At 41.0% G+C, this 23,879-nt stretch overlaps 3 protein-coding genes across 5 annotated transcripts in view; 1 reads left to right on the top strand and 2 right to left on the bottom strand.

Moving 5' to 3' along the window:
- Positions 1-341: 341 nt before the first annotated feature.
- Positions 342-6,556, bottom strand: cbx1b (chromobox homolog 1b (HP1 beta homolog Drosophila)). Of its 2 annotated transcripts, XM_075457801.1 has the most exons (7): positions 6,352-6,556; positions 3,007-3,073; positions 2,700-2,781; positions 2,413-2,569; positions 2,105-2,258; positions 1,576-1,670; positions 342-1,481 (listed from the first exon to the last, which is right to left on the bottom strand). In XM_075457801.1, exons 2-7 carry the CDS (start codon positions 3,007-3,009, stop codon positions 1,340-1,342), a joined length of 633 nt encoding a protein of 210 aa, XP_075313916.1. In that variant the 5' UTR covers positions 3,010-3,073; positions 6,352-6,556; the 3' UTR covers positions 342-1,339. The 2 variants fall into 2 exon arrangements, with proteins under 2 accessions (XP_075313916.1, XP_075313917.1); XM_075457802.1 differs by lacking the exon at positions 3,007-3,073.
- A 5,624-nt stretch (positions 6,557-12,180) lies between these two features.
- On the top strand, positions 12,181-20,796 carry snx11 (sorting nexin 11). The gene is made up of 7 exons (XM_075456813.1): positions 12,181-12,365; positions 13,792-13,831; positions 14,068-14,154; positions 16,693-16,793; positions 17,241-17,336; positions 17,450-17,674; positions 18,005-20,796. Exons 2-7 carry the CDS (start codon positions 13,808-13,810, stop codon positions 19,272-19,274), a joined length of 1,803 nt encoding a protein of 600 aa, XP_075312928.1. The 5' UTR covers positions 12,181-12,365; positions 13,792-13,807; the 3' UTR covers positions 19,275-20,796.
- skap1 (src kinase associated phosphoprotein 1) overlaps positions 20,229-23,879 on the bottom strand; it is a 28,087-nt gene continuing 24,436 nt past the window's right edge. Inside the window, exons 12-14 of one of the 2 annotated variants that reach the window (XR_012768512.1) lie at positions 21,606-21,708; positions 21,426-21,520; positions 20,229-21,275 (exon numbers count right to left, since the gene is read on the bottom strand). Coding sequence is in view for 1 of the 2 variants with exons in the window: in XM_075456814.1 (XP_075312929.1) it covers positions 21,616-21,708 (93 nt within the window). In the remaining variant the exon portion in view is untranslated. The remainder of the gene's footprint in view (positions 21,276-21,425; positions 21,521-21,605; positions 21,709-23,879) is intronic. The other variant, XM_075456814.1, reaches the window with a different exon arrangement.

Raw genomic sequence — 23,879 nt, 5'->3', positions numbered from 1 at the left:
CCAGGACCACGGTTGGGAAACACTGTTACGTGATTAGCGTATTTTGTGCAAAAGAAGCTTCAAATGACACATTAAACACCCCTTTTTTATGATTGAGTTGAAAAGTAAACCCTTGGATTATTAAGAATCGTAATCAACATTGAAGGTTTAGGTTTTGCCAAACTTGCTAACACAAAGAAACTCTGATTATGTCAAAGTAAACCCTCTGGGAAAGAGCTTCATCTCCGTGAGGAACCAAACATTTAATCAGGTTTATCTATTCAGAAGATTAATCAGTAATGGAACTAAATAACCCATCCAGACTAATAACCCTGTAAAATTTAAAAGGTCTTGAGACACTGTTATAACAAAAAGTGGTTTATTCTCCAAAAGCGACAAGCAAGACATAAAGAAAAACACTACAAAGATTACAATGAGGAAATTAATCACAGAGACTGTTTTGTAAGCGTACACCGAACAAGTTCCACGGAAACGGCAAAGATTGAACTCTGCTTTGCCCTGAAAGCACCAATGAACTGAGAATTTAAAACGAATGGCACGCCAAGGAAATGAGAACGTCACCTCACTGATACCCAATCAGTGTATCGATCATTCCTTCATGTTCACTCCAGAATGCAAAACTGGATTATTTAAAGGTGTTTTGGCTCGTTTTTCATACCATATCATGTGAATTTAATCGCTTTTGTTGGTGTGTGTGTGTTTTAAAGAATGTTACATGCTCTCTTTGCCATGGAAACAGCGAGTTACACTGTCTGTGATTATCTGAGCCATCTGTTTAGAGTATATAAAAGTAAATTAACTGAATTGACTAGTATCTGTTGAACCAGTGAACGTACCGACCACCATCAGAGGATGACTTTAATACTTGAAGTGGGGTCTTAAAATCCATGCCCCCCGGTAATGTACAACAGCTCTGTTCTGTGTTATTGTGACTAATGTGTCAGCGCAGGCTTAAAAACAGCCCTGTGTGTAACTCACCGTGAGCATGGAAAGGGAAAGGAACGGCTGATACACTGATTGGAAACGATACAGAAAGCAAGTGGACTGGAATGGATGCTGAAAATTAACACTGCCTTGTTTTTTGTTTTGTTTTTTTCAGTTGAACTTGGTTTTGTCGAGCAAACCTGAAGCTTATATATATTTAGATTATATCCACATAAAAGTTGAATCAAACGAGTGACACTACACCAAAAGACAAATGAGTCCATTGATGTCTTGCTGGCCTTTTGACTCCCTGCCCGACCCTCCCTAATACCCCCCTCCTCCCACCTTGGAAAGTACATTGAAGTTCAAAACTACAGTTTCTCAGTCTTCCCCTGACCCTTGGCCTCACCCTGTGTTAGTTTTTGTCATCCTTTTTCTCATCTTCAGAGGGATATGAGTGCCAAGTGAGCCTCTCCTCATAGAAAGAGATGACCACCTGCGGACACTTCACGTTGGCCTCTTTAGCGGGCACCAAGTCAGCTTCGTCAGAATTTTTCCTGCGCAAACAACAGACAAAAGGACAGAAAAATGTTTGATGAAACAGTTTAGGTCTCTAACAAAGGGTGTTGGACAACATGGAGCCATACAAACCATTTCATGAGGAACATGAGTTCTCCTGTGGAATCTGTGGCTCCGATAATCCTTTCAGGATCCAGACCTCGAGCAAAGCCCCTTAGCTTCTCAGTCTAAAAATAAAAAAAATGATTGTTTATAACACACATTTTTTTACTTATTAACAAAATCTCTAAGTTCACTTTTAAATTATTAGTAGAATTATAGTATAATAGTGGCATTAATGGCAATTATTTGTTTGCCAAATAATCGTGACAGCCTTAACCGCTGAATATTTGATCATTTTGGCTTTACCTGTTTGAGCATTAAAGTCACAATAAACACCTGCCACCTATCATTCTTTATCTCATCAACTGAGGGTAGTTGGTCTTTCTTTAATTGTAATAATAATAATAATAATAATAATAATAAACTAACTAATTAACCTTAAATGCATGTTTTTGGACTGTGGGAGGAACCTGGAGAGAACTCCAACAGACACAGGGAGGACTGACATGAAAGATTGATTAATTGTTATGACATTAAAGGGCGAGACCCATACGCTTACATCGTCTTTTTTCTTCTTTGATTTACTCTCGTCTCCGTCTGCATCTCCGGCCGCCTTCCTCTTTCCGTCCTGCGCCGATTTCTGAGACTGCAGGAATTCGGCAATCAGATCCGGACAGTCCAAGTTGTCCTCTGGCTCCCATGTGTTATCCTCACTGCAGATTTAAGTGCGAGAAGAAAAAAAATCAGTGTTTGATTCATGAATTCATCATCTGCTAAACCTGCCACCATCTCATTCTCCTGGTTTTGATGAAAAAAAAGCCAACGGATATCCATAAACGAGTGCAACATGGAAAAGAAAACACTTACTCAGAGAAGCCTTTCCACTTGAGAAGGTACTCCACCCTGCCTTTCACCACCCGACGATTCAGAACCTTCTCCACCACATACTCTTCCTCCTCCTCTTCTTCTTCTGCCACATCGTCTGCCTTCTTCTCCTTCTTCTCAGCTATGGTCATTTTGGTCTCTGTCAGGTTACAAACGGAGGGGATACAAACTCGTTAATAGATTCACACGGATCACAAACATTTAGACCTTACTGCACAATGACATGTGATACAGAGAAATTTATGTTAGGAAGTAATGATATATAAAACCTTCTGTAACAGTGGGACCATCGTTAGGGGGTTCTGTAGTCTGGCTCATGCTCAGCTGGAGGACCTGGGGACCAGCAGGTTCCTTGGTCAACGCCAAGAGTGTTGCATGTTGGAATCAATGCGGTAGAGAAGGAGAAAACAGAGTTGGAGAGTGGGATTCAGTGAAGAGATACAATGGGTGACAATGTGAGGCACAGCAGGTGGATAACAGTCAATATTTGGTCTATTTTGTTTCAAATTTGTCCCATACTTGGATTTCAAACTTAAAAAACAGATAGTATGACATTGCCTTGTGTTACCCACGTACCATTAACCTTATGACATAAACTCGCTGGGTTTCTTAAGGGAGTGTGGGGGGCTCTTCCAAGTAGATCCTTAAATGCAAAAATATGACCTTGAAGATCCAGTGTGTATGATTTTAGGGTGATAATGCCAACCATGTTTTCAGTGGTGTAAGAACACGTGCAATGACAGTAGCGCCCGATGGGATAAACAAAAATGGGCCGAGCTTCCACATCCGTCCATGATGGGAGTAAGAAAAGGTGAAAATTGAACCCAATATTAACAACTCTGCTAATCTAACCTGGCAAAGATTGATGAAATGAAATGACCCGACAGCTGAGGCGGAAAACAATAAACTCGTGTGGCCGACAGGCGTCCCAGATGTGGGATAATATTCCAGATATTCCCAGAGACGTAAAGTAAATCCAGAAAAAGAGCTTTCTCCATTTCTCTCTTTTGGGTGTAATCTGCAGTTGTCGTTTTGTTTCCAGTTTCGATTTCTTCTTCTGCTGACTTACTGGTAACGTAGCCTATACCCCCGCTCTCTGGCAACACTATGAAAGCCAATTTATTAACTTGAAGCCAGTTAATATAAACACCTGGAACTTCAAGTGGGCAACACATTGAGCAAAATGCATTTCAGGCACTGCTACATTTTGAGATTTTGACCTCAATACCATGTTTTCCTTCAAAAACTAGTTGGGAAAAGAATTTAGAAAATACACATTTGGGTATTTGAAATCATTTTGTTTATTGAACATTTATACAAATCAATTGGTATATACTTAAATATAACCTATAAGAGTTTAAGTTATAAAGTTTAACTGTGATATTGACGATTGTTTTTCCTGGAAATCGAGATTTCCAAAAATAAAATGAGCAGAATTTTATGATTCGTATCTTGTTTTTATCTAAAGTCTAATATTCTTCACTTCATAACCACTTAAACACACAAGACTTTACAGTGTTACTCTTTCACCATTGCCTGAAGGTTTTTACAGAGGGGATTGTTCATGTCATGTGCCCTTGACTCATTTTAAAGCACACTGGCTCTTGTTGTGCACATTCCCTGGCACTGAAACAGCCATAGGGTGCTCAAGAGCTGAGATACCACAGTTTACAACTTTGGTTTCCAGCCCTGCGACGCACTGTTTTTTTGGCATTTTTGTGGGCGTGTCTGAGGCTCTCTTCCACATGATAACAATTTCATCTGTACGGCTGCACATTTTCAGGACTCAAACGGAGATGTGTGTGTGTGTGTGTTTTATCCCACAACTGTAGGGGGAGCCAAAGAGCAAATATGTCTTCTGGTGTTCCTTTAAAGGGACATTATGTAATTTCTTCCCCCATCTAGTGGTGCAATTTTATTTTGCAAAGTCGAATGAAAATTTGCTCTCTAGCGCCTCACGTTTTCAAATGTGCGTTGCAACTTCTTGAACTACGGCAAGCGGAATGTGTCAAGATTCAAGAAGCTAAAGCTTCAGACTCAAGGTCCATACAAACAAAAAGACATCAAGACACACAGTACAAAGGATTACATAACACACATACAACAACACTATAAATACAGATGACAGATAACATGTCAGATAACATAAGTTGACATAGCCTTTGGTGTGAAAACAATGCAATTAGTCATATTCCGGGAGTTACCGGAAGTGACGTCGACGCAGCGTTAGCATTAGCAGCGTTAGCATTAGCAGCGTTAGCATTAAGCAGCATTAGCAGCGGTAAATAAACTCCCGGTAAACTTACAAACTTTCTAATGCCTCGTTTTGTGAGTTAAGAGCCTATGTGTACTACGGCAGAAGTTTGGAAACAATCAATGCATTATCAGTGGGATCATTTACGAGATAAAATCTATTTAGCATTAGCGGCTGTAATAAGCCATTCGGCGGAAATGACGTCACAATGACGTCATTTCCGCTTGCAGGCCTGGCGGGGAAAACGCGATTCGAAGTGCTTTATGTCCCTCTCTGCATTTCGTCGTTTTTCATAGACCGGAAGGACATGGCAGCCTCCATAGAGCTTACCTGCTCTATGTAGATACAGACAAGTTATTCTTCACTCAGGAGGATAAGTGAGATTTTTGACAGAGATCATTTTACACCAATGAGGACTAACTTATGAATGAATATGTTGATTTGAGCTAATAAATGACTTAATATATTACATAGTGTCCCTTTAACTAGACATTTGCCATTCAAAATCTTTCTTTATCCTCGATTCTGACGATATCTTCAGATGTCTACGGCCAAAAGGAGCAGGGGAAAATCCATCCATTTTCTATACCCGCTTAATAATCCAATTCAGATTTGTGGGGGGGGATGCTGGAGCCTATCCCAGCTGCCACTGAGCAAGGGTACACCCTGTACGGGTTCCCAGTCCATCGCAGGGTCAACACACAACCATGCACTCAATCCTATGGTCAGTTTAGGATCACCAATTAACCAGACATGCATATTTTTGGATGGTGGGAGGAGGCTGGAGTACACAGAGAGAACCATGCACATGAAAAACATGCAAAAACTTCAGCCGGGAATCGAACCAGCGACCCTCAGCTCTTAATCACCTCTGTAAAAACAATCATTTTGTGCCTGGCTTCATCCAACATTTAAATATCTACTACACTGTCATTTTGCTATTTAAATAAAAAAAAAAATAGAAATATTTTTGTGTGACTACAAGTGAAACATCTGGGCTGATATTTAAAAATTCAAACCTTTTTCACCTTTAGTGTCTAGCCTAATTAACTGTATTTTTTTTTTTTTTTTTGCACAGCTTTGAAATATTAACCGCAGACACAGGTCGGTTTCGCTAATTAGTCATGAAAAAGGGGGAGGATCAGAGGCACTCATGGTCGATTTTGTTTCTGCCAGAACCGACAACAGGAGGTTTGCTACACCTGGCGGCAGCAGCTTTACAGAGAGGAACACCACAGACATTACAAAGGGATGCCAGTAAATCAAACCGAGCAATTAACTGCTCCAAATTAGCATCATCTCAGAGCAAAATTCGCCCTTTAAGCTGAATTCGGGCGGAGGTGTTCCTAACGTTAACTGACAAAAGGCAGAAAATAGTGCGCGACAAAGCCTGAGAGGGACCCACAGTTTGCAGCTAACTGGTGTCTCCTCCATATTGCTTTGGCGGCAGCACCTACTGTAGCATTCCCAGGGCTGTCTGTCGGTTACAGAGATTATTTGTGGTTACACATTAAGTCAAACGTCTATCAATAACCAGTGATGAAACGTATAGGCGGTTACATCATGAATCCATACACACACATGAAACCTAACAGCTCGCTAACGTTTTGGCTCGTGCACAAATCAAATGAACACGTTTGGAAGGAAGAGGGGGGGAAAAAACTCACCGATTATTTAAAATTTAACCGGTTATCTTTAATGTTCCAGCAGCACCAAAATTAAAACAACTCGACCGCCGTTGTGTCTGAATGATACGGTACTAACGCCGCTGTTTGTGTGTATTTGTTGTCCAAACGCAGAGCCGCTCTAGCTTGACAACAACGAATTGTGTCGTTTTTCGCCCCTTCGTCTGGTATGAGAGAAGAAGAAGAAAAAACGTCCGTTAGAGCGCGGGGCCGAGCTATTGTCACAAACTGCGCAGCGCATGGATTTACACGTCACCGTCACAAGCAGCGCTCGTGCTCCATCCATTTGATTTGTAGATCTGTTACTGCACCGTGCCAGCAAGCGGCGGACTGGATCAACGGACCGGCCTCAAGTGCACAAAGTACAATGCTTAATGAATCCACATGGGCTCTGCTCACGGCTGGATGAGCAAAGGGCCAAAGAGGGCAGGGGGGCCCTACTTAAAAGGCCCGGAAAGCTCCATTGTCACCCATACATTTCTGTCTGATATTTTGTATCTCTAAAATCTAATAAAAATATGCACGCAGTGACACCATGATGTGCTCATTGGTTTTATTACTAATTATTTCTACATTTACCTCTGTGCTAAATATGACTGAAACTGTATTTATTTCAAAGAAAACGGTGACAGTTGGATATGTTTGGACGTTTAAAAAAAGCAAGACTTTTGCATACAAACTCTTAGTGTTGAGCTGTAATGTGAAACAAACCAAAAGCTTTATACCCAATATTGAAGTATTAATAATAAAAAAATGTATATGAATGTTTTTCTCTGTATTGGAATATTGTAACACTGATGCGACTCTCTTATCATTAACAAATTATGTAAACACTGCAGGAAAGATGGATAATGCACCACTTATTTTCTGTTGAAGTGTCAGAATAAACACTGAACCTTTAAAAAAAAAAAAACAGAACATCTAAGAATATTCTGTGTTTGTCATGATAATTAAATTACCATCAAACTGGACACTATAAATGACTTTCTGAGTCATTCTTGATAGATCATAGCGACAAATGAGAGAACAAAAAGAGATATTTTCATCTGGGCTGTGATTTATTCTGATCTCCCTGCATGAATCAGTTATTCATGTGACCACAGCACCATCTAGTGGACATTTAGTTCTCTGCAAGACTGAAAATGCTTTGTTAATGCATAATGTTGATCAACTCAATAGGATTTATGTTTGAATTACATTTGTTCTAGAATATGCTGAGTTATCGTGTTAATATATAACTGATATTGAGAGTGGAATTTATGTATAAAAACTGGATCAAATAATTCCTTAGAACTGACTAAATTTACAGACTTTTCCTTTACTCTTTACTTGAAATGGTTATTTTCTCAATCGTGAGAAGAAAAGAAAAATCTGAATTAATTTGATGACAAAAACAACCTGGTTTTACCTTCCATCTTTGTCACATTTTCATTATCAACATTGCATTTATTCACTCATACATAGTCTTATCCATCAGGCAGATTGAACTAGTCATAGATGTAGTTTTTAATATTTATTACCATGTCATGGACCTATGTATCAATTTAAGACGGTGAACTAGAGTCTTCTAGTGTTTTAAGAAGTCACTCTATCATTGTCAGTTTGGCCGTCGGCTAATCCATACTTTTTCTAAAGAGACATCAGACTTAGGTAGGTTTTCAGGCACCAACGTCAGCATTTATTTACACCACTTTGGAGATAACAACACTATTATCTCTTACACAGGCCAGTCCCCCTCTGCAAATACCATGACATTTCACCTTATTCACACATTTCAATAAAGAGACATAAATCAACACATTTGTGGACTCATTTGGTTAAACTCATCCACATCGATCCACAAATCTGTACCAACAGTTTCACAATAAAAGTGATGGAACCGCAGGTCTCCATTACAATCATAATAACAATAAGGTAGAAGTCACAGAGGACATCATATCTTACAAGATATCTTATCATTGGGGGTCCTAGCAGCGAAGCTGCAGGAACCCATTGAGTTAGTAGCTTTTCCTATTATTATTATTGGGGGTCCTAGCAGCGAAGCTGCAGGAACCCATTGAGTTAGTAGCTTTTCCTATTATTATTATTATTATTATTATTAATCCGTTTCCGCTGCAATTGAAGTCTATGGCAGCCCCATGAACGCTATGGTAAAAAGTTGTGAAATTTGGCACACCTAATCAGCCAAGTGCCAAAACCAAAGTCAAGAATTTTCATGCCCCAAGAGCTTACTCTCTAGCGCCACCAACACGTCAAAGTTCAAAGTGCATTAAGCCTAATAACTTTGGACTACTTGGTCCAAATTTCACAAATGAGGCATCGTTGGAATCCTTGGATCATGACGAGTCCAACGCACCCTACGACGTCAATTTGCGTATGCCTAGATTTTCCGCCATTTTGAATTTTATCAAAAAGCTTAAAAAAGCATTTCAGGTCACAGAGATTGTCCAATTTACACGAAACTTGGCACATAGACTCTTAAGACCAAGCCGCACAAAAGTTATCCAAGGGAATTTTTAATTAGGCTTCCATTTTTCCATAAAAGCCAATCAAATTCGACGTTGACGCCCCCAAACCGGAAGTGAGGCCATATCTTGGTAACCATTTGATGTTATGATGTCAAACTTATAACACAGACTTACGACCAAGATGGTAAGAGGCCCAAGAAGTTTGGTGACGTTCGGCCTATAGGTGGCGCTATATGTAGCCAAAATGCATTTTTGCTCATAACTTTGGACCCCTTGGTCCAAATGTCACAAATGAGGTACCAATGGAATCCCTGGATGCAGCCGAGGTCAATGCACGTCATGACGTCATGAGCGCCATCTTGGATTGTCCGCCATTTTGAATTTAATCGAAAACCTTCAAAAAGCATTTCAGGCCACTGAGATTGTCCAATCTCGACGGAACTTGGCAAATACAATCTTCAGACCAAGCCGCACATAAGTTATCATGTGGATTTTTTTACTTCACTTCCGTGTAACCGCGACAGCCAATCAAACTCTACGCCGATGCGTAAACGGGACATTTGGCCGTATCTCTGCGATGCATTGATGTATCGATGCCAAACTTGTTGCATGGACTCAAGACGCCTTCCTGAGCAGCCCAAGCCTTGCCTATTGGGCCATTCTGCTAGGACCCCCACATTGCTGCTTGCAGCTATATTTATTATTATTATTATTAATCCGTTTCCGCTGCAATTGAAGTCTATGGCAGCCCCATGAACGCTATGGTAAAAAGTTGTGAAATTTGGCACACCTAATCAGCCAAGTGCCAAAACCAAAGTCAAGAATTTTCATGCCCCAAGAGCTTACTCTCTAGCGCCACCAACACGTCAAAGTTCAAAGTGCATTAAGCCTAATAACTTTGGACTACTTGGTCCAAATTTCACAAATGAGGCATCGTTGGAATCCTTGGATCATGACGAGTCCAACGCACCCTACGACGTCAATTTGCGTATGCCTAGATTTTCCGCCATTTTGAATTTTATCAAAAAGCTTAAAAAAGCATTTCAGGTCACAGAGATTGTCCAATTTACACGAAACTTGGCACATAGACTCTTAAGACCAAGCCGCACAAAAGTTATCCAAGGGAATTTTTAATTAGGCTTCCATTTTTCCATAAAAGCCAATCAAATTCGACGTTGACGCCCCCAAACCGGAAGTGAGGCCATATCTTGGTAACCATTTGATGTTATGATGTCAAACTTATAACACAGACTTACGACCAAGATGGTAAGAGGCCCAAGAAGTTTGGTGACGTTCGGCCTATAGGTGGCGCTATATGTAGCCAAAATGCATTTTTGCTCATAACTTTGGACCCCTTGGTCCAAATGTCACAAATGAGGTACCAATGGAATCCCTGGATGCAGCCGAGGTCAATGCACGTCATGACGTCATGAGCGCCATCTTGGATTGTCCGCCATTTTGAATTTAATCGAAAACCTTCAAAAAGCATTTCAGGCCACTGAGATTGTCCAATCTCGACGGAACTTGGCAAATACAATCTTCAGACCAAGCCGCACATAAGTTATCATGTGGATTTTTTTACTTCACTTCCGTGTAACCGCGACAGCCAATCAAACTCTACGCCGATGCGTAAACGGGACATTTGGCCGTATCTCTGCGATGCATTGATGTATCGATGCCAAACTTGTTGCATGGACTCAAGACGCCTTCCTGAGCAGCCCAAGCCTTGCCTATTGGGCCATTCTGCTAGGACCCCCACATTGCTGCTTGCAGCTATATTTTTAACTTAGTATCTCATAACAATGTTGTAATATCTTCCCACTTATAGGAGCATGAAAGCTTTCAGCCACTTTCCTCACCTGAGTAAACTCCATCTGGTGATGTGTAAGTGGATCTTGTGCTCATACTTTTCTTGGTTCAATCTATTTATGGTACACAGCACGTGCAATGCGCCTCTCTTGGGGCTTACATCATGAGGCTGTATGCTAAAGGTAAACATTCCTGGATTGAAAGGCCCGTCAATTGACATCAAACTTTACAGAGACATGATTCTAGGTATGGCTCAAGATGTCTGAGTGTAAACCATTTTATCATTATTTTGTTTTACTTGACAGCACAGGTTGGAAAAATGTGTTCTTTGTAAACTGGGCATCCCATTTCCTTCTATTGAAAGAAAAAAAGGAGATACAAAAAAGAGATTGTTCAGTGTATTTACTCAGCTACAGTTAATAATTTACAGTGGGAAACCCCTACAACTCCCCGGATGATGAAAGAGGTGTCTCAGGTGCAAGATGATTGTTGGTTTGATCCTGCGCCTCTGATGAGCATCTTTCTTTCTTTCTTTCTTGTATTAACCATGTAACGTTGCAAAGTATATATATATTTTTTTAAATCTATCTGATATCTATATATAATTTGCTATAAATTAATATACTTATTTTCTGTGTGGGTGGGCAGTTAGCTCATCTGGGGGGGGCAGAAAACAGTACCTGAAAAAATCGGAGGAAAATTTTTGGAAGGTTTTTAGACCAGGACTTTAGGATGCAATAGCTTTTGTTTAACATGCTCCACATTCTCCATTGAGGGTTTAAATTCAAGTAGATACTTTGGGGCAAGACATCCAGCCAACTCCAGCTTTTATTACCTTCATTAAGTCTACATTTCAGATCATTATATACAACAAAAACATCCGAAAATGTGAAAATCGCCTTTTTTTTTGCAGCAAGGTGTTAAGGTTACGGTGGGGGGGGGGGGGGTGTGGTGGGGGGGGGGGGGGGGGGTGGGGGGGGGGTGGGGGGGGCACGATAACAAAAAAATAAAGCTATAAACTTTGCAGATATATGCTTTTTTTAAATCACCACCTGCATTTATTCTATCAATACAAGACACAAACAGAGATAATAAATTGTGGCCTTTTTTCTGGACAGTTTTCTTTGGATGGACAGGGCACTTCTCAGGGCCCCCCCCCCCCCCCCCCCCCCCCCCAGCCCCCCCGTAGCCACGCCCCTGTAAATAACTGTAAACAAACTGTCATCGTATTTCTATGGTGCATTCGATGTACTTCGGAAATACAATAAATTGTATTAGACGTGTGTTCGAGGCACAAAAGGAGAAAAGTCATACTTGACACTGGGTTTGCTTTCTTGTTTTCTAATAATAGCAAGCGCTCGTGAGAAAGTTGAGTTTGAGAAATCTTACCTGAGTTACCCCACAAAGGAAACGCGAATTCTTTAGGCGTTTTAGTTTAGTTTCATCCTGAACAGTTTAAAAATTCCGAGTTCTCAGGGGCCGTCGAATATAGCACGACACCCGCTCTACGCCCCGCCCCCTTCTCTTACGTATCACGACGTCGCGACGTTTTCTGTTTGTGACTTGCAAAATGGGGATAGGACTTCTCCCTGATAGCTGCTCTCCGGACTCGCATTTGAGGATTTTGTGCTCTTCTAAAACTGGAATAACAACAAGCAGGAGATCCTTAACAGCAGTCGTCTGGGAGCTAAATCAGAAGCCAGCGTTCACTTAATGAAAGTAAGTAGCAGTTAGCTGAGATTAGCTCTTAGCTAATGTTTCCTTTAGCCATTTTGTTTACAAGTTTAAACATTGGGCGACTAACGTGAACTAGCCCCGACTAAGTCATTTGTTTTTAGCACAAATCTCTTATTAACCACGTTATATGTGTTTTTTATTTTTATTTTGTATTGCTGGCAGTTAAAAAAATGCACTAAACTCTAAAAAAAAAAAATCCTCCCCATTCAATAACATAGTTTGATCGGTTATATTTTTAAACAGTTTTTAAACATAGTGAGTTTGGCCTGTTGTTGTTATCAGTAACATAGGAAACTGGTGATAAATTATTTTGGGTGTCGTTTTTATTTTTTTACAACATTGAATGAAAATAAATGTGTCAGCAACACCTAAAAAGTCAGCTTTGTATTTACTTTTAGTCTTGTTTTTTTGTGCTTTCTTCCACTTAAGAAGTCCAAACCTGTTATCTGACTTTTCATTTTGAGGATTTCACTGATACTCACCTCTTTGCAATTCCCATTGTTATGTTTTTATATTACTTTCACTCTCTTTAAACGCCTCCTATACCAAGGAAGTGGAAATTTAAGCCACCATTTAAACTAACATCGTAGCACTGCCTCTTTTATATAAATAAACCAGGAAACTAGAACTGCAACGGTCTGTTTAGTTTGTGTTCTGACACAAACACTTCTGGTGTTCAACCACCAAATGTTTCTCAATAGTACACTAACAGCATGCACAGTTATGCAAATAAAATAAGGAAACGTGTGTACAGAAAATGAAGAATTATGAACAGAAACATTTGGACTAAGGAACATATCATAGCAGATAATTGCTACTGTCTACAACAGTTGTACCGATGGTCGATCAGGACATATTCAGCCAGATTTGCGTGTCTTAAATGAATTTAAAAGTCAAATGAGACTTGGAGTCCCTGAGATTCGGGTAATACTGGTAAGTCTGTGTCTGCGATACACGCTTAATGCCTTAAACCCGTTTGTTTGTCCGGTAGTGTTAAAGTGTTAAAGCGTTAAAGTCCCAGTGTTTTGGTTCAAGGTGTGAGGATGTAATTGTTTTCTCTATCTTCATAACATTAAACTAAACAGTATTTATTGTTGTTTCAAAGAATGATAAAAGAAAGAGTCAAACAAATGATCATTTATAGCTAAACACACATTAAAAACCAGCTGCATAATCTGCTTATAGGAGAATTTTACAAAGCAGTGAGCAGCCTGAACAAAAAGCTGTCAGCCCAAAAGAGGTAACCGCTTGTTATTCTATAAGAAGATTGTGACTGTTTAAGAAAGATACCAGTAAGAGTGACTAAGTTAAGCTGGTCAGCTTCTTTTTTGGGGGATGATTCATCATCAGAGGCACAGAAGAAACAATCGCTTATTGAATCATTAATTGATCGCTTCTCTTTTTGCAGTGCGGTTGTCGGGAGGATGATCAGGAATAACGAAGAAGATGTGAGTCACTTTCCACTCTCCCTTTTTAAAGTGATCTTCCACTTGGATGCGAAAAACTATACCCACCCTCTGGCGTTTTGAAATGTTTAAAGAATTAGAGGAACCATACTTAACTGTATAGGGACGTGTTGTTCCTAGATTTTAATCTCTTTGTTTATAAACAGTTCTGCAAAAACGGACATAACAGCATCATGGTGGTTTCTTGTTAAAATCTCGTCTTCGTTTGTGTCTTTCAGGAGTTTGTTGCAGTGCGAGTCCAAGATCCCCGCATTCAGAGCGAGGGCTCTTGGAATTCATACGTCGACTATAAGATATTCCTACATGTGAGTATTTAACAGTAAAATCACAGTAAATTAGGTCACTTGTGATCAGAGCTGTGGTCTCGCTATTTTATTAGAGATAGAAAATGACCCTAACGCCTCACTTAGAAATGGCCCCGTCATTGATGTGATGGCACAGAAAATATTTCAGCTAAAATTATTTGAAGACACCTTGGGCTAAGGAGGAATGAGTATAACTGTTGCTGTAATCTTTATCACTTAAAATGGGATAAATGCAGATGGCAGACACGTTGAAATCCTGAAATGCACACTAAATGGCCCGTGAAGCGTGTTATACACATACGTCTGTTTATCTTCAGGGGAAGAAACTTGATGCCTAGAAAGTTGTTCTTGCCAGATAAGAATTCCTAGAGGTTTAATTCCACCGTGCGAGTTTATTTTACAGAAATCTAAAGGTCTCTTTAAAGCAGATTCTTCATGTCAGAGCGAACAGGAGCCGATGGATTTCTCTCATTTTCTTTGGACAGGAGTTGATGGCGTTTTCAAGGCGTTGGTCTGTGTTGAGTAGTGCTTTGTCAGCACCAAGCCTCCGTGCCGAGACGGATGTGTTGTGGGGGTGTTGACTCATGAAATTGACTATAATCATGTGACCTCACATGATCTTACATCACTTTGTGTGTTCAAACATGTCCTGTGTGTCTGATCTGGAAAAAGTAGATTTTCTCTTCTGATTTTTTGATGTTTGGTTTTTTTTTGTTCAACCAACAGTCCAGAAATCAAGATATAATTAGGTTATTGTCATATCTGACCAAAAAGAAAGCAACAGATTCTGAAATCAAGTGAGAAATGTGCAGCAAATATTTGTCATTTTTGCTTTAAAAATGACAAATATTGAAATATATTTGAAATGTATATTGGAAATTCTAAATATATCTTTTCCAGGTTAACTAACTGATTATAAATACATTTGATTTATTTTCTATTACAAATAAATGCCCCTGAGGGCTTAATTTTCTGCTTTAAAAACATGACTTTAATTGACATGGCTTGAACCTGAACTGATTAAGGCCTGTCAGGGGGTAGCTTGTGATGCAAACATCAGCGGACTGTGTCACACGTTACTGGAACAAATCTGATGTGGGATAACGCTTCTGTTCTGCCATCAGCTCAGGCACAGTTTAGGGGGCTGGAATGTGCAGCACGATGAGTGTTGTTGGTGCCCTGAAAATTCCTGACCCATCCCTCATTTCTTTATGTTTAGCTTCCAAACAGCCAGACGTTCTTGTAATTTAAAGTGGTCTTCAGCAATAGTTCTCCAGGCTTTCTGAAGATCTTTCGAAGTTTTTCTTTGGACATCAGATTCTTTTTCACTAATTTTCAGTGCAGTTCTTGTACCTGACCATTTTCAGAGGAGTGTGTTTAGTTTGTTATACCACTTAACTGTGACCCATGAATCATTCAGGCATAAAAAAAAGGCTCCTAACTCAAGGGATGAACCAGTGTTGTGTCCACACATAACAGACAACTTAGCAAAGAAGCCATTTTAAACTGGATCTTTAGGCACTTTGTTCCCAGCAGCCTGTCACAGAGACACATCATTTGTTCCCATTTCTTTAGTTTCATCTGTGAAAAACAGCAAAGATAACACAGTCTGACAGACAGAAAACAGGATTTCTGCAGCAACAAGGTGATTCCCAAAGAGCTGTTAGCTGAAAACTTGGCATATCTCAGCATGGTGTGCAATGTGTCCTTAAAACATTTGAGGAAACTGGACAAGTAGAGGACAGAAGAAGAAGTGTCAGGCCTAAAGAACTATCTACAGCAGATGAACAGGATCTGAAAGTGATGTCCTTAAGAAAGAGGAAAAACTCCAGCAAAGACCTGACACAGGAGCTGAGAGATGCATCTGGACCGTCAGCTGATCCATCTGCTGTTGGCCCAAGCCTCATCAGAAATGGGCTCCATGGAAGGGTGGCTGTCAGGAAGCCGTTCTTAAGGAAGGGAAACAGGGAGAAAAGGCTGAGCTGTGCCAAAGGACACAAGAAGTGGGCTGAAAATCAGTGGCAGCAGGTCTGATGGAGGGATGAATCCTCCCCAGAGCCCGGTGCTCAACATTACTGAAGCAGTGTGGGATCATGTTGGCAGAGAACGGAACAAAAGGCAGCCCACATCCAAAGAAGAGCTTTGGGATGTCCTTCAAGAAGCCTGGAGAACTATTCCTGAAGAAGACTCCTTAAAGAAAGGACAGAAAGCTCGTCTGAGAGGGTTCAGGCTGAGTTGGAGGAGAAAGGAGCTCAGAGCAGATACTGACTTTAAAGCTCGTTAGAATTGTACAAACTCAGTTTTTACATTAATCTTTGAATGTTTCATTAAAGTGCTGCACCCGTTTTACATTTTCATGGCGATGTGTAAAGAAATGAGGAGTGGCTCGTGATTTTTGGTCATTAGATCGATCGATAATAAGAATTAAACGTTAAATGTCACCAGTGTTGTTCTATCGTGGTTTTACAGAGTCTTCCTAATCAGTTCTGCATGATTCAGCTTTTTAAACGCCTTCTTCTTCTTTTTTTAAATTCTCAGACCAACAGTAAAGCCTTCACAGCCAAGACGTCCTGCGTGCGACGGCGCTACAGTGAGTTTGTGTGGCTCAAGAAGAAGATGCAGAAGAACACAGGCTTGGTGTAAGTCAGCTGGTCCTGTTGTAGTGTTTGCAGAGATGAAAGCAGCGATAAAGAACAGAGACGGTTTCACAACATTTAAAGAGTCGGCAATATTTAAAAAGGGGGGGATTAACGAGTAGATTAGAACAGTTTGTAAATAAGTTAGCCCATGGGTTCTTATTAATATGTAGTTTAAGGCATGTTAGACCTGCAGTTAAAAGCACGTAAACACGTTGGCAGCTACAGAATTAAATATTTATCAAAACTGAGCTGAAATGAGACAAATCTGCAGGACTTAAACACGAGTCAAAATGAATGCGAGTGCGGCTTCAAGCCTATTGGATGTGTAACTAGGTCTCTGACATGATTGCATTGTCTGCTGCTCTATATGTAATTGTAATGGCTTATATCATACAGATGTACCCTAACATGGAAAATGAGGCTTTGTTGCTTGTTTTATCTTTCCAGTCCAGTCCCAGATCTCCCAGGAAAGTCGCTTTTCTCCTTCAGCAATGAGGACTTTCTGGAGAAACGAAGGAAGGGACTTCAGGTCTTTTTAGACAAGTCAGTCCTTGTTTATCGAAATAAACCATATGATCCGATTTAATGTGTCTGTTGTGTAATCTGAACGGCTTGTGAGAAAACAAACGTGTCTTGTGTGTTTTCTGCTGTGACAGAGTGCTGCACATGACGGTGTGTCTGTCGGACAGTCAGCTCCACCTCTTCCTGCAGACCCAGCTGCCGGTCGGTCACATCCTGGACTGCGTTCAGGGCCTCACTCCGTACTCCGTGACCGACGCCATCCTCACGTACGCCTCGTCCAATCGGGGGCTGGCTCAGGCTCAGGAGGAGGATTCCATCAAGGAGCCAAGTTTGACTATTTCTTATGAGTCCATGGAAAGGTAAGAAGGTGGCATCTGTACCGCTGACATTACAGCTGGAGATGGAGAAATAACCCTTTAATTATATGCTATGATATGAATGTTTGTTGTATTGTATTCTGAACTATTCGTAAACGACAAATAGATGGAAATTCTCTTTAAATTTGAAGTTGTATTTAAAAAACAACTCAACGCCGTCTTAAACTAATTGATTTGGAGTTGGAAACGACACGCCTGGGAATAAACAAAATCGAATCTGTATCTTAGAGTACATCAGAGGTCTTTGGAGGTGGATTCCGCTCCTTTTTCACGTGATATAAAGCAAATGTTTTCTCTTTTAACACCCCACAGTCCAGCTCCTCACCAACCTTCCCAACAATCCAACGAGGCCTTCAGCCCTGAGCTTCTCTCGTGTGAGGACTCTGACCCTCTGGAAGATATACTGAGGCTCAGTGAGCAGGACTCGGATGAAATGCCACACAAGGAGAGGTCCTCGATAAGGATCTCCCAGAAAAGTGACCATCTGGAAGCTATTGTTGAAGACTGCGGCCCCAAAGCGACCACTTTTTATGTGGGTGAGATCCTGGATGACGCGGAGAGCCTCGGCCCTCCAGAACAGAGCCAGCAGAGGAGCTGCCTGATACAGACACCGGTGCAGGTGCACTCGCCCATGGGCGCGGCTTCTGAGGAAAACTGCGTGTTGGAGAAACAGAGCGTTATTACTATAAATACGGAAGAAAAGGCTGTTGCTCATCCGGAAGAGGAAAATATAGAAATGTCAGTCAATTCTAAGCCTGAGAGATGTGTGAATTCTGAAACTATTTTAGGTTTTAAGGACGATATCAGTGATGAGCAAGTTATAGAAAGCAAAGGTGGATGTGAGGAGGAGGAGGAGGAGGAGGAGGAGGATGTTCTGGAAGACGCCTGCTTGGAAAATCATGTTGCAGATGTCAACAAAAACTGTGACGAATCAGGCATCAAAGTGGAGATCAATGATGAGACTCTCCATGATGAAACTCTACACGATGAGACTCTAAATGATGAGACTCTCCACGATGAGACTCTCGGTGTGGCAGAGGTGAACACTGATGACGATGACTCGGTCCAAGAAATGCACAGAGAGGAATTTGAACGGGAGTTGGAATCGGTTGGGAGCAAAGATGAGAGCGACGGGGACAGCCACTCGCTGCCGTCCTCCAACGGGAGCATCATCAAATGCAGCGAGGACGAAAGCCTTTGCGAGGAGTCAGAGGACGAAGAGGACTCGATCCAGGCCGAGGACGACTGTGTGAGAACATTAGCCGATGACGTCACGCGGTGGTCAGAGGTGGGGGCCTCCAACGGGAGCGTTCTGGACCTGCACGTCAACGGCTGCCTCGCGGAAAACGGAGACGTTTCTGCCACCGATGATGAGGACCTTCAACGCATTGGTAGTCTGAGCAAATCTCCAGACGTTAACCCGACCGTAGCTGATGGAGATTTGACTGAAAGTAGTGACTTCAGAATCTTAGAGACCAGCTGTGTGCCAGGATTAGCTAGCAGTAAATGTAAAGAGCAGGAGGCCCTGTCCTCACTGTCTTTGGACGGCTCAGAGGACACTCAGGGGGTGGAGGTGCATTAAAGAAACTGGTGAACTGCACCCAAACCTAAATTTCCCTCATCAGGGCTGTTGAACCCTCACTGAGGCAGAACAGTGACTCTTGAGTGTTGTCCTCTGCCAAAGACACATTAAGCCACTTGCACATCAGCAAGATGCATAAAAGGATTTGTGTTCTGTTACAAAAAAATTCCCAATTTGTTATTTATCATCTTCACAATGTGGCCCATTATGGTCCGGTCAAGCAAGAACAGAGATATGTTACTACTTTAAGAGCAGAACATTCATTATCAAACTCAAACTGTCTCAAATGGCTCATATTTGCCGTGTTTCCTCTCGTCCTAATTCTTTTCTGACCAGGAGGGGGTGCTCAAGTTCACAGAAAGGCAAAGTATGGTGAGCTAAAGCTCTCAGATTTAACTGGATCTTTTTCTTATGGCTGTTATTTGGCTGGGTGATATGACATTTAAACACTTAACTATAGAATAATCTATTCAGTAGAAAAATCTGGTGATTTTCTTACAGATGTACAATCGGTTTAAAGCCAGTTTCCCGTCTTTTAAACTTTGGAAACAGTGGAAGGCCTAATTACTTACAATAATGCAACTTTGGAAGGTTTTCACTTAATTTCAGCTGAATTTGGAAGAACTTTATCATTTTAGGAGGGAATTGTTGGTGTGCATGTTGGCAGATGTTCAGTATGTGAATCACATGAATAAATCCAAATGTGTTCAGTACAAGAATTAAGAAAAGAACCACCAGTTTAGGCCTCATTCTGGACAAACACCCCCTGTTGTATCACCCACGTCTGTTTATGTGATTTGCTGCTGTTGTAACGCCCCGACACAAACTGGGAAGCTTTGAGTAGAGATCAGAAGTGTATGAGGGCTTATGAAATCTGTCAAATATTGGAACTGAGGCTAAATTTACATGTAATTTGACCTCTTTGCACATGCAGGGCAGCAGTGTTCACCAGATATTAATACACAGGATCAGAGAGGGAAAGTTGTTCACATAGGAAACCATGTGCAATCAATATTATCACCTTTTCTTTCTTCGTTATTTAACGAACAAACCACACGTTGGTTTACAAACACTATGCTTTGGGGTGCTGTGATTTTTTTTATAACAATGATTTCTATATTCAGTTCAAATTAGCATAAAACATTGTTTCTTTTCCCAGAATGTGTGAGCCTCGAGTTCAACCAGTTGAAAACGTGCAATGTTGTACTGCAGCTTCTTGTATTTCTAATTGATTTTGCTGTATTTAAAAAGGGACCCGGAGATTATGACTATGATTATGTTTTCTGTTTTTCCTTTGTAAAGAATGTGAAAAGGAAATTAGACCTCTGTTTTAGCATGTGGATGTACAAGGGTAATGTGAACATCATGAGTGAATTAATCCACGTGTGCATATGCAGACTATATAATTTCAATTAAACTGTTTTTCTTCCGCATTGTCTCATATTTTATTGATTTAATGTTAACAGAACAACCCACGACCGTCAGATATTGAAGCAATTCTGCCACCTAGTGACTGAAAATGTATTTAGTTTGATAATAAACAAGGTTAAAACAGGAAAAAGACAAGCAGATGAAACATTTCTTTGTTAATTTAGAAAATCCTGCCTAAGATAGTGTGTCGTTTTAAATATTTTACATGTAAATGATTCTTTCTTTTTTTTAGGGCACTTAATTCTAACCGGTGAATTTATAAATATATCAGCCCATTCTTGGTCACCTGAATGTCACATATGTCAGTTATTTGCTCATGAATATATCATTTTTAGTCAATTAAACAGATCTCAGAACAGATCAAAACGACATAAACGGTTAAACTGAATTTATCAGTGATAAAATTAACTGTTTCGGCTCTAGTTTGCTGATCAGCTGTAGGATTTACAGATTGTTTAAAGTGTACAGGAATAACTTCTGCTGCAGCTTGTCAGTGGAAAAATGGTAAAAGATTAGCCGACGTCTGCTGGTGAAATTATGGGTGGATGTGTCGGCGGCGGCGTGTCGGCCCTGTAGAGGGAAAAAACACTATCAGAAATGTGCATTAATAATTCAAAGTTCATTTTAAGCTGTGCCTTTCTAACAGTATTAGGGAATCATTTTCTTAAATAGGACAACTGACGCTGTAATCAGGGTTTTGTTGCATATATTTATTCTTACCCAGTGCACCGCTCAGACTGCTTTACGCAGTACTTCTTCCAGCCAGCAGATGCCATAAATGGCAGGACAACGACTGAATATACCTCAGTGGCAATCTGGATGAGTACCAGGGGGAACGTTTCTGTGTATTAGGCCACAGTAATGGTCCATAATGCTCATGATAAGAGACTGCTTCAGTACCTGTTGGAGCTCAGAGGATGTAGGCAGGTTGCAGGAAGTCTTTGGGGACGATGCCCACGGTGTCGTTCACCTCGCCAACCCACCAGCCATGAATGTTGTACTCCTGGACCCAGAATCAAAGCACATAAGTCACTCAGAGGGCCGAGAACAAGTAAAGAAAACGGGATAAAGCGACAATATTGCATTTTTATTTTTATTTGAGAGCGCTATTTATCCCACAACAACAATCCCCTGCATGAGTTGAACTGCAGCTACACCGTGTGTGGCCCCAGTCGTTTTCGTCGGCTACAAAAAATTGTAAAACTTTGAGGTAAAAAAATGTTCTTTGTGCTGAACGAGTCCGTTTTAGCAGAGAACATCCAGGAGAGCTTTGATGCTATCCGGCAAACAGTCATTCACAATATTCTAATAGACATTTGGGCTCATTAGCCTCGAGGGTTTTCATTAAAAAATGTGGAAAACGGTAAACAAGGCCATCAAGACGGTGAGTGTCTAAAATAATACGGCTTATTTTAACCGCTCGAAAGCCATCAGCACAGCTGGCCTCTTTCCCTCCGACTAATTAAGTCCAGACTTCTGTTCTTGTGACCGAAAAGACAAAAAAACACAGACGTTTTTATAAAAATGACTCGTAGTGAACGGGTAAGTTCCCCATAAATACTGAACACCTTTAGGGTTTGTTTTTTTCCTCGGGTGGAAAAATATAATCAACATTTTTAACAATTTTAAAGAAGCATTTAATTCTAATTGTACCTCAGAGGTAAAACAAAAACAAAAAGGACACATTTAATTTCTGTCGGTTAAAAAATAAAATATAATAAAAACAAGGATTTTAATGTACGAATAGTTCATATGAAGGTTTTTAAAAAATGTTTTTGACTTTCTGAAAGAAAGAAACATAGAAATAGATAAGAAAGGAGTTTTGTTATTTGAAGATAGAATTATTAAATAACATTAATCAGAAGCTTCCTGTTGGATTGAACTATTTTGGTTCTATTTTAGTGATATCATTTAAAAAGCATGTAAATTAATTTTTACTTATTTCAAGCAGCAGTTGATTGTTGCAAGAATTAACTAAACTTGACTGATTGATTGGATAATTAAGATATTTAGAGAATAAAATCCTTCACGTGAATACGAAGCTTTACGCATTTTTACCGTTTTTCTAAAGCTATTGTAGTGCTTTCATGAAAGACTGAGATAAGAGTCTTTGATTCAATCGGTTTTGTGAACTTGAGTCCTATTGAGCACCACATGATCACCTGATCACAGCAGTTGGGCTCCACTTAGATCCGTACTGGATCGATATTTGGCCAAAGACCAGAGGGGCGTAAAAGTGCAGCGGAGGAAGCAGCAGCCGGCCGTCATTTTACCGCCCTGATGGAGCGTGGCCTCTCGTCTCTCCTGTGTTCTCTGGCAGATTGAAAATGGCTGCGTGAGCAGTCCATCTCAGCACTCAGGAAAAGATGAAACGCAAACATTTGAACATATCACAGACGTGCCAGCGCACACGTGTGAACATTTTGCGGCCCTGCTCGTAGCTGGAAAAGCACACGCATGCTCTGACATGATGAAAGGCGTCGTGTCAAAGGTTTCGCCGATCAGCCAGACCTGACACCCCTCTGCAGCCAGAGGAATGAGGCCTGCGGCTAATGAGTGCTTTTTGGACAGCGAGGATGAATGAACCGCTTAGACGGTGATAAACCGCAAGACTCAAGAGTCCTTACAGCACAAACAGATATTAGCAGATTGTCCACGCAGGCCTCATCGTTTTCCCTCCCTGCATCACTGACAGCTCTGACTGGGATGTTCCAGTATGCTTGGCTCTCTGACAACTCGCAGTGTGTCTGAGCTCGTAACGAAGGGGCAAGTTAAGTCCGAAATGGCCTTTTTATGTTCTCCATAAGACAGGAGAGGGAAAAGCCCGGCTGTGGAAAGCTGGCGCCGGTTCCCATTCGAGAGAACGTGAACGGAGGAGCAGGAGAGGGGAGACATACGGACGGGGGGGAGGCATCGGTGAGAGGGAGCGAAACAGTTCTCCTCTCCCTTGGGGGCGTCGCAGCGCTATTCCACCAACCGTAGTGACAGAGAGTTTTATTTATCTCCCCGGCCCATCTGTGCAGTCGGTCTCAAATTCTCCCTGAGAAAGGTCTTTTGGATTATCAGCGCCGCCATTTTAATACAACTGCTACATCACAGAGTGGGTGCCAATGGCGGTGGAAGTCTGTCAGGCGTGCAGAGTCCATCTTCCTCATAGTTGAAATGGGTTCATCC

This window comes from Odontesthes bonariensis, chromosome 23 (genome assembly GCF_027942865.1).
Source record: "Odontesthes bonariensis isolate fOdoBon6 chromosome 23, fOdoBon6.hap1, whole genome shotgun sequence".
Lineage (NCBI taxonomy): Eukaryota > Metazoa > Chordata > Actinopteri > Atheriniformes > Atherinopsidae > Odontesthes > Odontesthes bonariensis.
Note: the sequence above shows the minus strand (reverse complement) of the source record. Positions and strands in the feature narration are given on the sequence as shown.

Excerpts from the sequence above, each read along its gene's own strand:
- snx11 (XM_075456813.1), top strand. The coding sequence starts at position 13,808 with ATGATCAGGAATAACGAAGAAGAT. Across the intron at positions 16,794-17,240 it reads CAGAAGAACACAGGCTTGGT|TCCAGTCCCAGATCTCCCAG; the intron begins GTAAGTCAGCTG and ends TTATCTTTCCAG. Across the intron at positions 17,675-18,004 it reads TCTTATGAGTCCATGGAAAG|TCCAGCTCCTCACCAACCTT; the intron begins GTAAGAAGGTGG and ends AACACCCCACAG.
- cbx1b (XM_075457801.1), bottom strand. Across the intron at positions 2,570-2,699 it reads TGGTCCCACTGTTACAGAAG|AGACCAAAATGACCATAGCT; the intron begins GTTTTATATATC and ends GTAACCTGACAG. Across the intron at positions 1,482-1,575 it reads CTCATGTTCCTCATGAAATG|GAAAAATTCTGACGAAGCTG; the intron begins GTTTGTATGGCT and ends TTGTTTGCGCAG.